This window comes from Odocoileus virginianus, chromosome 14 (assembly GCF_023699985.2).
Source record: "Odocoileus virginianus isolate 20LAN1187 ecotype Illinois chromosome 14, Ovbor_1.2, whole genome shotgun sequence".
NCBI lineage: Eukaryota > Metazoa > Chordata > Mammalia > Artiodactyla > Cervidae > Odocoileus > Odocoileus virginianus.
Window position 1 is genome coordinate 64,045,652 of NC_069687.1, and position 16,351 is coordinate 64,062,002.

General features: G+C 37.4%; 1 protein-coding gene across 12 annotated transcripts in view; it reads left to right on the forward strand.

Annotated features, from left to right (window-relative positions):
• Positions 1-16,351, forward strand: part of FBXW11 (F-box and WD repeat domain containing 11) — a 124,061-nt gene that overhangs the window by 39,018 nt on the left and 68,692 nt on the right. For 7 of the 12 annotated variants that reach the window (XM_020870269.2, XM_020870275.2, XM_020870278.2 and 4 more), the window contains exon 2: positions 57-158. The exons of the other annotated variants lie outside the window; for them this stretch is intronic. In XM_020870269.2, coding sequence (XP_020725928.2) covers positions 57-158 — 102 coding nt within the window. The remainder of the gene's footprint in view (positions 1-56; positions 159-16,351) is intronic. 12 annotated transcript variants of the gene reach the window in all.

A 16,351-nucleotide genomic window follows, 5' to 3' on the forward strand; every position in this document is an offset into this window, starting at 1 on the left:
TGATTTGCGCGGCCTCTAACTGCTTCTTCTCTCCCTTCCTTTTTGTCACCCTGCAGTGTTCTGTGCCAAGGTCTTTGTGGCTAGGCTGCGCCAGCCTGGTAGAGAGCATGTGCGCACTGAGTTGCCTGCAGAGCATGCCCAGTGTCAGATGTCTCCAGGTGCCTCTCTTCTTTCTTGTTGTAAATGTGTTTTACGTATACCATGAACATTTGTTGAAACTTGCAGTAGTGTGTTTAATCCAATGTTAAGTCTGCTGAATGTTCTGTGTAACCCTCTGCTTTCCTCCAGCCTGGGTGCCCTACGTGGAGGAGTTCGTACCGGGAGGGGCCCTTCTGAGCAAATGGGTCTCTGGCTGGGCCCTATTCTGCTCCTCTTTTTCTGCTCCTGCTTTTTACCCTCCCAACCCCCACCTTGAATCTGTGATTCTCATGTTTAATAGTTGTGCATGTACCCCCAAAACCTTGACATTTTCCATTTGGCTACTTTTAACACTTCTTTCTTGAGTTGGGAGGGTTTCATAATTAAAGTGGTGATTTTTCTATTTTGAAACTCATCCTTTTGGCTTGCTTTCTCTCCCTCCTTCCACAAAGGAGTGGAGAGGGAATCACTAACAGTATAAAGCCTCAAATTGAAGTTTATAAAGATCACAGCTTTATGCTGGCAATAACTGTCAGTTTGGGTCACCTCCCAAAGACCAGATCTGACACCTGTCCTTAGGGTCCACCCAGTTTTCCAGGCCGAGGCTGGCAGAGAATTCCACAGATAAAAGTAAAACTCTTTGAGGGTGTGGGAGGGGTTGCTCCAATAAAAGCTACTAACAGGAGTGTAGCTGGACTGACCTCACGTATTGGGATGAATTCTAAGAGTCAAGGCAGAAAACATTGTGACTTTATTGGGGAAGCTCTGTTTAGAGAAAGCATGTGTTTAATTTAGTATGGTTTCAGTAGCGGTATTCAGTTTTCATCACTGTATATTCCAAACAGTTTGATATATCTTTAAAAAGCAGTATTGAATTCCTGGCATCCTGTTGAGACTGCCCTGTTTGAGGAAAACACTGTAGAATCAGGAAATGATTTACAGGGATCTTATTGATGGTATGGGTTTACTTTACTGTTCTCAAGGTAATCTTTCTATTCATGTTTACAATCTTTAAATGCACTTGGGGAGCCAGAAAGGGGGAAAATTTCCTTCATATTGGGATTGTGAACATTCTGAGCTGTGTTGGTGTGGTTATTGATTCAGATTGCTTTCTTTAGAAAACAGTTAACTTGAGAGTGAAGTCAATATAAGATCCAGCTGTCTTAGAGTCTGTATGAAAAGTAGAGTTAGGACTCTAAGGGTCCAGGGATTGGGTGTTTCAGTAATGCTCCAGTGTAATGCATATTTACTCTTGGAAGAGCAACTTCTCTGCATGTGATATAACTTTAACAAAAATGTTTTTGAAATAGCAGACTAAGATTATTGCATGTGCTCTCCTTGGTGCTAAATAATGGATATTTGCATTATAGTAATAGTGTGTACATCTTTGTCTTCTATTTTTCTGAAAATGCTTACTTGAATGTTACAGTTGCTTTTTAGTGTATTGATCCAGTTTTTATCCAGAAATTTAAGCAGACGAAGAATTGTAGTTGTTAATGACATCTGGAAGTGCAGATTATTTTTATTGCATTCAGTTAAAAGTAATTGACCAAATGGAAGGCATTATTCAGTATATTTTAGTAGCAGTATTGTGAATTCTCTGGAGTTGGGGTGAGTGGGAGGGAGCAAACAGGGTTTCTACCTTGAAAATGGAAACCCAGATAAGTTAATTCTTTGACTCATGTCTCCCAGTGAAAATCCTTTAAGAGAAAAAATATAAATGTTGCCTCCAATAGACCTTAAAATAAGGTGAAATATTGAGTGATATTCATTGAAATGTTAATGGAACAAATAGTGTCTTCAGAGGTGTATTGGGGAATTTTGTTTATTTAGATTTTTATTTTCTTTAGTTTATGGAAGAATATGCAGCACAGTAAAGTGAAATATGTACTCAGCTGATTGGAGTTAGCAAATCATTCTATTTTGCTCCATTTGTGAAAGGAAAGTAAACATATGTAAATGAACTTGGAAGACTTCTTCTTTGGTTTTATATATTATTTTAATTGTCTGCTTCCAGTATCAAAAACAAGTACTAAAAGTTAGTGACTTAATAGAATAGGGGCTTTTTCAAAGAATGCCTATTTCTTATAAGCTACATCTTATTTTTGTCACAAAGATGACTTCTGCATTCATATTCTCAGCAAGCCCATTTTAAGAAGGCCCTAGAAAAGCAGGAATAGGCTACTCGAAGAGCCTGATTGACTGTGCTGGAGCTCTGGCATTGCATGAAAGAGCCCCTTAAATGACCACAGGTACCAAGAAACAGTTCCAACATGAGCCAACTAGCCTGTCTATTGGCTGATACTTCGCACCTTTTGAAAAGCAGGAGTCAAGTTAGTGTTGTAGGTTCCTTTGGGCAGAATGTATTCCTCTAGTTTCTTCTGTTTGTGAGAGAGGAAAAGGAATGCTAAAGACTTAAAAAAATAAAAATCATTCATTTACCTCAATAAAACTGTTTAAAAAAAATACCCCACTCACCACCAGTTGTAGTCAGGGCTTCATATATATTAGCTTTGTGACAACCCTAGGAGGTAGGTATTATTCCCATTTTCTTGGGTGTAGAAACTGGGTCTCAGAGGTGATATGTATGATTGGACTCAAGTTAATCTGTGAAGTGCTAGAGCTAGCATTTGAATCCAAGATTTGCGCGATTCCAAAATTGACTTTCTTTCCTCTATTCTGGAATGCTACTATTTCTAGAGTTTTCCATTTTAGTTTTGTTTGTAAAAACTTTGCTACTGAGATATCCGGTGTGTGACTTATTTAGTCATTATTTGAAAATAAAAAAAGAAAAACCTGCCGATTATCTCTGGAGGGAGGAAATTACATTCCCCTTACCAACCTGAGCCCTCCTGCATCTTAAAGCTACTGAGGTTGCTGAGTGGCTTTTCTGAAAATTCATTTCCATGAGTATTTACTGAGCAGTTGGTATGTGCCAGGGCCTATATTGGTGCTGGGTATATAAAGATGAGCAGTGCAGATTTAGTCCCTGCTCTCTTGGAGTTCATTGTAGTAAGCAGACCTGTGGACAAAAATTCAGCCTGAACCACAAAAAAAGTCCAGGTGTGTATGTGTGTGTAATGAAATTCTGATGTTAGCCAAATATACATGCACATACACACACTTACATATATACACATACATACCTACTTTTAAAAACTGTGACTAACCCTCAACATTTTTTTAGAACAGTTGAACTAGGATATCTGAATGCCTCTGAACTAAGCTGAACTAAATCAATATTTCAGTTGGGTCAGTTATTCAGATTCAACCAGTTAATTGTTACATCATATAATCAAGAGTTCAGACCATGTATCTATCTATCACGTATTATATATGATGGTATAATTATCATTTAAGTATCAGATACGACTATATATATTATCAGTATCATAAAATATCCACCTTGTTTTTAAGTGTTGGGCTCTAGGTACTAGGTTGTCTCATTGAATTATTTATGGAGAAGTTGTCTAGTTTGGCTTTTTTGTATATGAAGTTATGGAATTTAATTGACTTGCCTAAGGTTGCACATCTATTTAGGTGGCAGAACTCGGTTAAGAGCCTGGATCTGGGGACTTCCCTAGTGGTCCAGTGGCTGGGACGCCGCACTCCCAGTGCAGGGGCCAGACTTTGGTCCCTGGTTGGGGAGCTAGATCCCTCATGCTCTAACTAAAGAGTTCCCATAATTGAGACCCTGCACAGCCAGATAAGTAAATAAACATTAACAACCAAAAAGCCGAGATCTGGATAACTGCAAAACCAGTGTTCTGGTCAGCGTGCTGTAGTGACCTTAACTTGGCAAGCTGCCATTTTGGGGTTGAAAAAAATTCCCTTTTATTTTTATCATTAAAAGTTGAAGGCTGATGCACCTGGAATGTAGAGGTTCTGTGTAGGGAAGTGACATATTTCCTTGATAATGCCATTTACAAGTTCTCAGCTAGGGGGAGTGTTAGTGATAAGCCTTTTTAAAGAGTTGGGCTGATTTTGATGACTGAGATGACAGAAGGGATCCTGTGAGTAAGTGTCAGTGCCTCTCTCCCAGCCCCATTTGGAGAGTTGTCGTCCAGTCGCTCAGTGGCGTCGGATAGCCTGCCAGGCTCCTCTATCCCAGGGGATCTTTCCGACCCAGGGGTTGAACCCGCATCCCCTGCATTGGCAGGTGAATTCTTTACCACTGAGCCACCAGGGAAGCCCTGCTATGGAGAGTGTGGTGCAGCAATTAATAGAACTTTCTGACAGTTGCCTTTCTCATTTCTTTTCTATCCAGTATGTATAGTGATCCACACTGATCTGAGAACACTACAGTTGGAATTTACAGCTACCAACATAAGAGAGTATTTTTTAGAGAAGGGAGACAGCTTGGTAGAAAGAATCGTGATTCTGGAGCAGACGCATCTCAATTCTCGTCTTCTGTCTGATGCTTAATAGCTCTGTGACTCTCGTTGGTCAAGCTTCTTACTCTCCTGACCCTCAGTTTCCTGATCCTTTACATGGATATGGTTACATCTGCCCACACGGTTTTATGAAGTAGAGGGAGATAGCATCTACACCCTACCATTGGCTGGCTGTTGAAGGAATAAAAAATCCATTTCTTTCATTGCGTGCCCCTGATTCCCTGTTTAAGAAGAGGAAGCCCAGCCTGACAGCCTCAGAGTCCAGGGCAGGATCAGAACACAGCGAAAGGCTGGGTGTATGGTATCAGGTGTTCTTGTTTTGTGCAGAGCTGTCTCCTTAGGTCAGACGTGGCTGTTCCAACTCAGTGTCTTTGTCTTTTTTTCTAGTAAATATTGGGGAATTATTATTTCTTGTTCATTATTTTGTTGAACTCTAGGGCCAATAATGGGAAGGCTTGAAATAACCTTTCAATGGTAGAGTGTAGTGTTTTATGAACATTAAAAACTTTTCTTTCTCTTTGTAAGAAAATTTACTCAATATAGTTTATTAAAAAAAAAAAAATCCATTGGTAGCCTCACCACCCAGAGAGAACATTTGTTGCTGTTTTAAGATCTCTTCTTCCTGCCTATTGGGCAGGAAGGAATTCATCAGATTGTGCAGGTTCTGTTCATTATTACAGTGATGAAAATGATTATAAGAGTGGTATTTTAATGTCCTGTGGAACCCCACAGTGTGACTTTGGAATCATGAGAAGGATGAAAGAGGGCTTGGCATAGTGCTGCTCACACTTTTACTCACCTGGAATAGCTCTGGATTTAGCTGTACTAGATAGCAAGACTCTTAGCAAGATTTTATGTGAGAAATTCTGTGGAAATTTCCAAACACAAAAAAATAAAGAGACCCTTTCAACTCAACTGCGAACAGTTTTCAAAATGAAGCTATTCTTGGTCCAACTTTCTCTTTCTTGAACTTTGTTTTTTCTGGAGCATTTTTAAACAAATATAAGATAGCTTTAAAAAAAGAAGCAGCATGACAAATCACTGTTTTATGTTAGCAAAAAAAAGAATCATAAAAAAGGTTCAAAGAATTAAAAATAGTACCACTAATATAGAAAGTTATAAAAGACATATGTTTCCTTTGAACCCAGGTCTCACTTCCCAAAGTGTTACTTTGGAGGTTCCCCTGTTATCCTTTAGATAGAAACTTAAAAAACTACAAATATGACCATATTATACATATTACTTTTCAATTAGCTTTTTCAAATTAGTAAGATACATTGCCCATCTTTCCATATCAGCATATAAGACCATGTGAACCCTGTTCTTTTTAATAGACACAAAAATATTTCATTATGTTAGCTTTATCATTTAAAAAATATATATCCAGTTCCCTATTAAAGGAATTTTGGGGCTCAATTTTTTTCTATCATGGCACTTTATTTGACTGAATGTATATCTTTAGACTTGAATAATTATGTATGTAGAATAAGTTCCTAGAAGTACAATTGCTTGGTCAAAGAATATCAGTGTTTCTTTATTAAACGGTCCATTTACAGAAAAGTAATAATCTCTCCTATCCATCCCCCCAACAGATATTAACAGTTAATGTTGTCTAGCATTACATATTTTAGTTTTTTCATTCATAGGATTTGTAACTCTACAATTATAGGGATTTTCTTATTTTTTTAAGATAGGGAAAATGGGCTCACTGTAGAAAAACCACAATACAGTCTCCTTTGTTTACTTATCATCATATTATAGACATGTCTCCAGATTTTGTAAAGCCTAACTCTTTTACCAGTGGAAATTTCACCAACTTTTATCATCCATGGATTTGAGAGGAGTACAGTTTTTTTTTTCTGAATATACGATGTATATAAATATGGAAATCTTAATTGTTGAGTACAACTCAGTGATCTGTCACAAAATGAACAGTGATTTATTTTCATAGAAGTGGCTAAATTATTTCCATGGAGGGTGGACCACTTTATAATCTAGTTTATTACTATAAGCTCTGGATATCATTTAAAAATATTTAAGGTTTACTTTTAAAATATTATTAAAAATAATAATATTTGTTATTACTTGTTAATACTTGTTCAAAATTAAACTAATAATAAAAAATGACAAATAGTAACATGGTGAATTAAGACTTTCTACCATCATTTTAAATCACTGCATAATATTCCATTTAATATACATATTGCTGAATTTAAGAAACCCTCCCTCTTTGTCAAGACTTTTTGCAGTTTTTGAGACATCCATGTTGAGTAGAACGTCATTGTAGCTAAGTCTTTGTATACTTCTTTGATTATTTCCCTAGGTGAAAGAGTGTGCACATTGAAACACTTTAGGTTGCTAAATTGAACTTTTGACAAGTTGGGTCAGTTTCCACTCCTAAAAGCAGTGGATGAGAGAGCCCTTTTTATATGTCTTTGCTGGCATTGGATATTTTAATTTTGTTTTTGGGTTTTTTTTTTTGCCATTCCTGTGAATGAAAATCTTAAGATACATATGTATTTACTGGCCATTTCTACTTGTCTTCTATGAGTTATCTCTTCATACCTACTTTATATTTTTCTAAAATGACTTTTTAAAAAAAAAATCTGAGTTGTAGGAACTCTTTGTGTATTAAATATAGTAACTCCTGTTATTTATTGCAGATGTTTTCCCCTGACTTTTGCCTTTCAGTTTTGTTGATAATGCTTAGATATTTTTACTTTTGATATAGTCATATTTATTCTTTTTATTTATTTTTTATTGAAGTATAGTTGATTTACAATGTGTTAATTTCTGCTGTACAGAGTCATTCAGTTATATATATACACACACACACACACAAACACACATTCTTTTTCTTACTCTTTTCCATTATGGTCTGTCCCAGGATATTGAATATGGTTCCCAGCGCTATGCAGTAGGACCTTGTTTATCCATTCTGTATAGTTTATGTATGTAATATGTTTGCATTTGCTTACTCCATACTCCCAGCTCATCCCTCCCACACCTGCTTCCCCCTTGGCAACCACATGGCTGTTTTCTGTGTATGTGTCTGTCTCATAGATAGGTTCATACGTGTCGTGTTTGAGATTCCACACAGAAGTGTGTTCATATGGTATTTGTCTTTTTCTTTGTGAGTTAGTTCACTTAGTAAAATTTCTAGGTTCATCCATGTTGCCAGAAATGGCATTTTATTCTTCTATATGGCAGAGTAGCATTGTATTGTATATATGTACCACATCTTTTTTATCCATTCATCTGTCAGTGGACATTTAGATTGTTTCCATGTCTTGGCTGTTGCGAATAAGTGCTGCTGTGAACATAGGGGTGCATGTAACGTTTTGAATTATAGTTTTGTAGGGATATACGCCCAGGAGTGGGATTGTTAGATGGCATGGTAACTTTAGTTTTCTGAGGAACCTGACATACTGTGTTCCATAGTAGCTGCACCAATTTCCATTCCCACCAGCAGTGTCGGAGGGTTCCCTTTTCTCAATGCCCTCTCCAGCATTTGTTATTATAGACTGTAAAAAACTCACCTTATTTTTGGCTGTGCTGGGTCTTCGCTGCTGCCTGCAGGCTCTGAGTCAGGGCCACTCTTCGTTGCGGTGAGTGGGCTTCTCACTGAGGCGGCCCCTCCTGTTGCGGCACACAGGCTGTGGGTGCGTGAGCTTCAGTAGCTGCAGCCCGTGGGCTCGGTAGCTGTGGCATACAGGTTTAGTTGCTCTGTGGCTTGTGCAGTCTTCCTGGGCCAGAGACTGAACCCATGTTCCCTGCGTTGGCAGGCAGATTCTTATCCCCTGTTCCTGTAGACTTTTTAAGATGGCCTTCTGATTAGTGTGAGGTGGTACTTCATTGTCGTTTTCATTTGCATTTCTCTAATAATTAGCAATGTTGAGCATCTTTTCATGTGCCTGTTGGCCACCTGTAGTCATTCTTTTCCTTCATCATTCTTCTAGTGGTTTTTGGCTTTGTTTTATATTTAAATCTTTCTGTTCCTTCTGCAGCTTACTTTGGTAAATTCTTTGAATCAGGGATCCACATTCTTTCTAAATGGCCACTCTGTTTTTTGCATACTATTTACTGATCCAGCTTTTCTTCACTGGTTTGAAATCATGCTTATTTCATTTCCTTAAATCTGATAATGCCCACTCATACACATCTCTTTCAAGATTTTGTTTTTCTTCACTTCCCTATATCATCATCAGTTTTTAACTTCTGTGAGGTTGCCGTGGTCTGCAGTATATCATGCTGTGTCTTTTATACAAATAATGCTGGTTTCAAAGTGTCTTGTTAGTGATGACAAAGTTTGAAAGTTCAAAATTTCAAAGTGCCAAACAGAACGATTTATTTTAGCATTTTTCTAAAGAAGTGATTTTTCCTATGAATTGAAATTGTTGTGTATTTTTAAGATCATTCCCATGTCATATTTTCTGAAAACATGATGGTCTCAGACTCTGAAGCTGCAGAAGCAGCGGTGAGCACATACGTGCTCTGGAGATGGTTCCGAGAGCGCGGCGTTCTGGGGCAGCCTGCGTTGCCTCGCTGGTCGTTTACACGTTCACACACTTGAGAGACCATGTACAGCTGCCGTGGTTGCGAGCTTCTGCTCTGGGAAAATGAAAATGACACCTTGTCTTCCTGACGGTTTTAATTTATGGCTTCCAGAACGGTGTGTGTGATGGATAAGATAATGTATGTGATGAATAAAGTTTAACAGTATATATAATTTAAGGATAGATAGGTGGATAAATGAAATTCAGACCACATCAGAAAATACCTTTTTACTTTCTCAACAAAAATGACGCAATATGCCTCATACTAAAGTCTTTTATTACATTGCTTGTAAGAATTCTGGTTTATGTACTTCTGTTGATTTATACTTATTGTTCTGGTTATGAAAATAACTTTTTCATTGCAAAAACTTTGGGTAGTAGAAAAGTATAAAGAAGAAATTAATCATTCAACCATATTCTCACTTTTAGTGTCCATTCTTTTTTTTTTTTTCTTGACGTTTTATTTCTGTGTGTGTGTGTGTGTGTATGTTTTGTTTATAGATAGGCTTATACTCTATATGTACTGAATTATAACCCCATTTTTACCAATATGGTTCACATTAATAAACCTAGGTCTTCATTTTTAATAATTATGTAGAGTTTAATTGTCTGGATGTATAGTAATTTAATTGCTCTCCTACTGATGGACATTAAGATTATTAAATTTTAGTCTATACTTACTAAGTTTTATGTACAGTAATTGAATCACTCTCCTACTGATGGACACTAAAGTTATTAAGTTTTAGTCTGTACTTATTTCTTAGGTTGTATTCATTGGAAAAGTTCTAAATCAAAGGGTATAAACTTTTTAAGGTTTTATAACATTGACCAATCCTCCACCAAAAAGTTATTCTGAGCTACATTATTCTCAGCAGTTATTCTCAGCAGTATATGATAGTAGAAATAAATACCCAATGTAGAAAACTGGGAAGCATAGGAAAACACAAAGAATACATTGAAAAAAAAATCATACTTTGTTTACTCATTTGTTTATTCTTCAAGCAACAAGTATTTATGATGCTTCTACTATGTACCAGGGATTATTGTAGGGGCTGGAAATACAGGAGTGCACAAAAAGCCAATCTGTCTTGGAACTTAATACTAGTGGGGACAAAAAGGAAATAAGTAAATCACATGGTATTTTAGGTAGTAAGAAGAGCTATGGAGAAAGTGGGGGGTAGGGTACTCCAAGGAGGCTTTTATTTTACAAGAGATGGGAAGTCATTGGAGAAAACTACCTGCAGTGCAGGAGACGGGGGTTCGACCCCTGGGTTGGGAAGATCCCCTGGAGAAGGAAATGGCAACTCACTCCAGTATTCTTGCCTGGGAAGTCCTATAGACAGAGGGGTGGTGGGCGACAGGCCATGAGGTTGCAAGAGTCGGACCGAACTTAGTGACTAAACCACCACCAGAGGAGTGATTTATCCTAATAGGATCTCTGTCTTCTGTATAGATAATAGAATGAAGAGAGAAAAGAAGGTGGCCAACTGTAAGGTTGACCAGTGTATTACTCATGGTTCCCCAGAGAGAGAGAGCCAGTAGTACGAGGTAGGTAGATGGATAGATGGATATTTTAGAGAATTGGCTCACATGATTGTGGGGACCGGCAAAGTTGAAATTTGTGTGGCCAAGCAGCAGAAATGCAGGCAAGATTTCGGTGTTACAGTCTGGAGGCAGAATGTTTTCTCTTATGGCCCTCAACTTATTAAATAAGCCCAATCTACATTTTGGAAGGTAGTATCCAATCAGATCTACAAAATAACCTTCACAGCAACATATAGATTAAGGCTTGACCAAGCAACTGGCCAAGTTGACACATAAAATTAACCATTACAACTGTGACTGGAAAGAGGCCAACTTTGGAGTTAGGGATACAAATGGAAACAGAAGCAGTCCATGACCAAATGAAGAAAAGTGAGTGTGACATTAGTAAACATGATACCAGTCTTATCAAGCCAGTATCATTTGTATCACCGGTATCTAATAACCATTTAGTCAGAGGTGATTTGGACTTTTGAGTCCCCAGTATGGGAAGATAAAAATATGGTATGTGTCTACTTGTGATAATGAAATGCTTTAGTAATGATTCTTCATCAAGAGTCATTCAGTACACAGTACTCATTTTGTAGAAGAACCATACGTGTGTAGGGATCTCACAGTTAGCACTTAACGCCAGTCATATTACTAAGCCTTTTCACGTGCTTTTTTTTAATCCTCTGAACAGTTTTATGAGCTAGGTTCTGTTATGTCTGTTTTATACATGAGGAAACGGAGATTCAGAGAGAAAGCAAGCCTGTGGCTTGCCTAAGGGCACATACTTACTAAGTAAGGGGCAAAGCCAGGATTTAAACATAGTCTCTTTGGTTCCAGTAAGCTTTAGTTTGGTGGTATTAGTCTCTCAGTGGTTTTCTCTAAGTTGTAGCCAACTCTGCGACCTCATGGAGCCTGCTGGGCTCCTCTGTCCATGGAATTTCCCAGGCAAGAACACTGGAGTGGGTAGCTGTTTCCATCTGCAGGGCATCTTCCTGACCCAGGGATTGAGCCCAGGCCTCCTGCTTGTCAAGTAGCTTCCTTACCATAGAGCCATCTGGGAAGCCCCTCCAGTGCACCCTGCTGCCCCTCAAAGTAGAGACTGTTTTCATAGGGACGGTTACGTGTATTTTAAGTTGTAAATAGAGTTTTCTAGGCCAGTTATGCAATAGGAATGCTATTTATGTTGTTAAACCGGTAGCTTACGTGATCAAATATCTCTTCTTTAGAGCCCTTCTCTGGCCACCCAGTCTAAAATAGCTTTCCGCTTTTCACTCTGTTCTTTTATCCTACTTTATTTTTTCTTCATAGCACTTGGCACTGCCTGAAATTATATTCCGTGTTTGGTTTTTTTCCCGTCCTGTTTATTGTCTTTCTCCCCATCGAAACCCCAAGTTCCATGAGAAAAGGGTCATGTCTTAGTCTGCATGATAAATTCACCTGTTTGTAAAATAGTTTCTGAACAGGCAGAATAAACTGGAGAAGAGGACATGGCTGTCTTAAGCTCGGGACTATTGGCGTTATATGGTGTAGTGGTATTTGCTGTCATAGCCAGAACTACTTTGGACTTACTTCTCTGAGTTCTTTGAATTCAAGTATTCAACTGAGTTGAAGGAGTTTCTTGAGGAAAAAATGATTTTGCTTTGAAGACTAGCTTGTTGTATTGTTGTTTTGCTTAAAAAATAATCTTTTCTGATTATAAAAGTAATGCATACATATTTTAGAATGTTGGGATAAAATTAGAAAGAAAAATGAAAAATAATTTAGGGAATATCATTCTTAATATTTTGGCATATTTTCTTTGAGTTTTTAATCTGTGCATATGCTTTACATCCTTGAGAATTATATCTATATAATTATATAACCTTATATGCTTTATTTTATTTTACATACTTTATACACTTATTCAGAATTATTGTGTTTATATTTTACTATTATTAAAAATTTCTCATGATTTGAAATGACCACATTCCATGAACATCCTATAATTTGACATTTTTCTGGATGCTTAGACTCTTCACTTTCATTTATTAGAAATGAATCGCCATCTTTTTGCACAAATCTTTGCCTGCCTTTCAAATACTTAGGATATATTCCTAGGGTATATACTGTATATATCTTGTCATATTGTTTTCCAGAGGGTTTGCATCTCATTGTATCCTCACTAGGATTGAGCATTACTATTTTGAATAAATTTAACTAGCCTAATTTGTATAACTCAGTAGTATACTCTTAAAATCACAGGCCTCTTCACAAATGGCAGCTCTTCTCTGAGCAATATGAGTATATGTTGAGTCAGCTAAGCCATTGCCTACTAAAAGAAGATCTAATAATACTAGATATACTTGGCCAAGAAAAAGAATTTGAGAGACATTTTCAAACACATAACAACTGTGCCAGTCTGTGCCTTCTTACTGAATCACTTGGGTGCTCTGATAATAATTCAAAATTGAGATCATTCAGTTTGGATGAGATTATTTAGAAAATACTTAAAACATAGTATCACCCATACATTATGTACATTTTTTACTGACTGCTATGTGCCATGTGCTGTACTATGACCTGGTAGTACAGAGAACCAGCTGCCGATTTTTGTAGACAGATGACATATGAAAACTCTTTACCTTAGTGTAAGGAAGATCTTTCTATTCTTCCTCCCTCCCTTTAGAAAACCAGGAGTCGCTTACTGAAGTCCTTGTAAAATCTCTCAGCGCTCACTTCCTTTTTAAATTCAGAGTAAAAGGCAAATGTTAAATCCTTCATCTGTGGAGACAACAAGAGATGAAAAATTAAGGATTAGAGTAATGGTAACCAGAAGAAACTATCACCTCATTAATTTCAAAGTAAAAACTTTGCCAGAAGCATTGCACAGAGGGATCTGTGGCGTTCACAAGGAAAGAGATGGATGAACCCCTAATTGTCAACTGGTAGTGAATGGCTCGGGGAAGACACTGAGTCTGCAGTGTCCTCAGTCAGTACTAGATTGAGATATTTACTGAGGTCATCTGATGGTAGTGGTGAAAAAGGGCACGAAAGATTTCAGCACATATTTTTTCCTAGGGGATCCCATAGCTTGAAGTGTTGGATATTAATTATTGCAAACCAGCCATTGAAAGATTTGTTTTTATTCATTTTGAGACAGTGTTGAGCTTAGTTATAAGTATACAGTACTAAGAACCTTTTGCTCCTCAAACTGTATGAAAATAAAGCTGACTAAATGCTTTGTCATGTTCTAGTGTTTTGGTGTATATTTCTTACAAAGGAAGATGTTCTACATAATCCTAATGGAGTCACATCAGTAAGTTAACATTTGATACATTACTGCCATCCAGTCCTTGGTCTCCGAGTTTCATCAGAGGGCCAGTTCTGTCCTTTGTAGCAACGGCATCTGGCTCAGAAAAATGAGCTGCCAGGAGTTGTCGAACTTTAATTTAATTTCAGTCTGGAACAGATTGTCAGGCTTTTTCTGGACTTCTGTATCAATTTGGATTTGTTTCCTTATGATTAGATTTAGTTTATAGTAGGAAATCTTTGAAATCACAAAAGTGATGCTGTCTTTATGATTCTGATTTGTTTCGTTACTAATGGTGGCCATCTTGATTACTTGAATAAGTAATAATAAGGAGCTTTCTTCACTATAAAGTTACCCTTTTTCTCTTTGTTATTAAGTATTTTATGGAGAGATACTTTGAAATCAGTTCAGTTCATTTGCTCAGTCTTGTCTGACTCTGTGATGCCGGGTTGTGACACCAGGCTTCCCTGTCCACCAACTCCCGGAGCTTGCTCAAACTCATGTCCATTGAGTTGGTGATGCCATACTGAAACTGTGTAAATGTCCTCTTTTCATTAGAATTTCAGTTTATTTACCTATTGGTATAGACTTGTGGTTTCTTATTTTATTCACTGGGTTTTAATCTGTTAATATGATTATTTATTTTGATGGTTAGATTGTTCAGTTTGGTCACTGCACGTTCAGGCTGGGTCCTCTGTCCTTGTGATCTGTCCTCATAATTCTTTAAGCACCTCTTTCTTTCTGCTGCAACAAAATTTTTCTCATCTTGTATTTTCTCATCGTTAGCCCTGGGATTAGTCAATGCTGTAAGGAGCCTTGGTTTCTTTTAGTGAAGAATGACATAGTGGTAAAGAATCCGCCTGCCAGTGCTGGAGGCACAGGAGACATGGATTCAATCCCTGGGAAAATCCCCTGGAGTAGGAAAGGGCAACCCCTTCCAGTATTTTTGCTTGGAAAATCCCGTGGACAGAGAAGCCTCGCGGGCTGCAGTCCATGGGGTTTGCAGAGAGTCGGACACAGCTGAGCGATGAGTGTGCAGGTGCGCACACACGCAGGGAGTGTGCTCAGTGCTGTTGGGAAATCATTGCTTCTGTAAGCTCTCAGCCAGCAGTGTTAGGTAGTATGTATATAATTTTGTCTCTGTGAAAAAATAGACCTCTTTTGCTATGTATTAAAAACTATGAGCTTACAGTGATAACTTCAATTCTAGTCATAGATTTCATTCTAGTATTCTAAGGTAGCCCTTTTCATATTTGTAACTCCTTTCTCTAACAGTGAGAAACAGTGACTCATTTCCCACAGTATATTTACTTACTTGTTCAGTTCTAGAATGCACATTCAGTAGTTTTAGAATTGCTTATCTATATCATTTAAAAATAGATTACTAACCATACTGAATATTTCTTTACCATTAACTTTTGTTTTGGGTCTATATCTAGCTGCTGAGTTCCAAAGTCAGTTAATTTTTTCCTCGCCATTAAGAATGATTATGTTATTCATTTGAAATGTGTTTAGGTTCATTTGTTTCTGTGGATACTCCATCTCTCTCCCAATCCTTGTTGATTTTATTTTATTTAACTTTTTTGAGAATATAAAGCATTTTTAATGCAGTTCTAAGAGTAAAACCAAAAAGGTATTGTCATGCTTTCTGTCCTGTTCCCATTCCTCCATTCTTTCCATCCCGTTTCCGTGGAGTAACTGATGTCACTAGTTTCCAGTTTATCCTCCCTGGGTTTCTTTATTCACTAAGGAATAGATACACACATTCCTATTTTCTTATTTCTGCTTATTTCTTACACAAAGAGTACCATATGGGTAGATGCTGTTTTGTACTTTGCTTTTTTCACCTAAAAATGTACCCTGAAAATTACTCTTGAGTCAGCCCATAGAAGCCTTTCTCTTGCTTAAGGCTGCAGACATGTGTTGATACACGATAGTATATTCAGCCAAAATCTTATATATGACCTTATAGGTAGTTTGCATTTTTGTTTTGAAATAACAAGTAGTCCTCCAGTGCATGTTTATCTTGTGCAGCTTATGTATTTTTATAGTATTTCATTATAGTGTATCTTCAGGGAAAATTCCTAGAAATGGGGTTGTTGGGAAAAAGGTTGGTGTAGGATCAAAGGTAATACTGGATGAAAAGTAAAGCTACTTATGTAGTTTTGTTACATGTTGCCAAATTCTCCTCTAATAGGGTTGCACACACATTTGTCTTCTCCCCAAAAGTATACAAGAGTGCCTGTTTCCTCACTCAGTTACTAACAGAATGTCTTTTCATACTTGTGAGTATTTTCCAGTGTTAGGTGAGAAATGTGCGGCCTTAATTTGCATCTCTTTAATTATGAGTAAGCCTTAACATCTATTCTTAAAGGGCCATTTTTATATCTCTTAAAAAGTCTGTTTATGTCTTTTCCTCATTTTCCTATTGGGATTTTGGT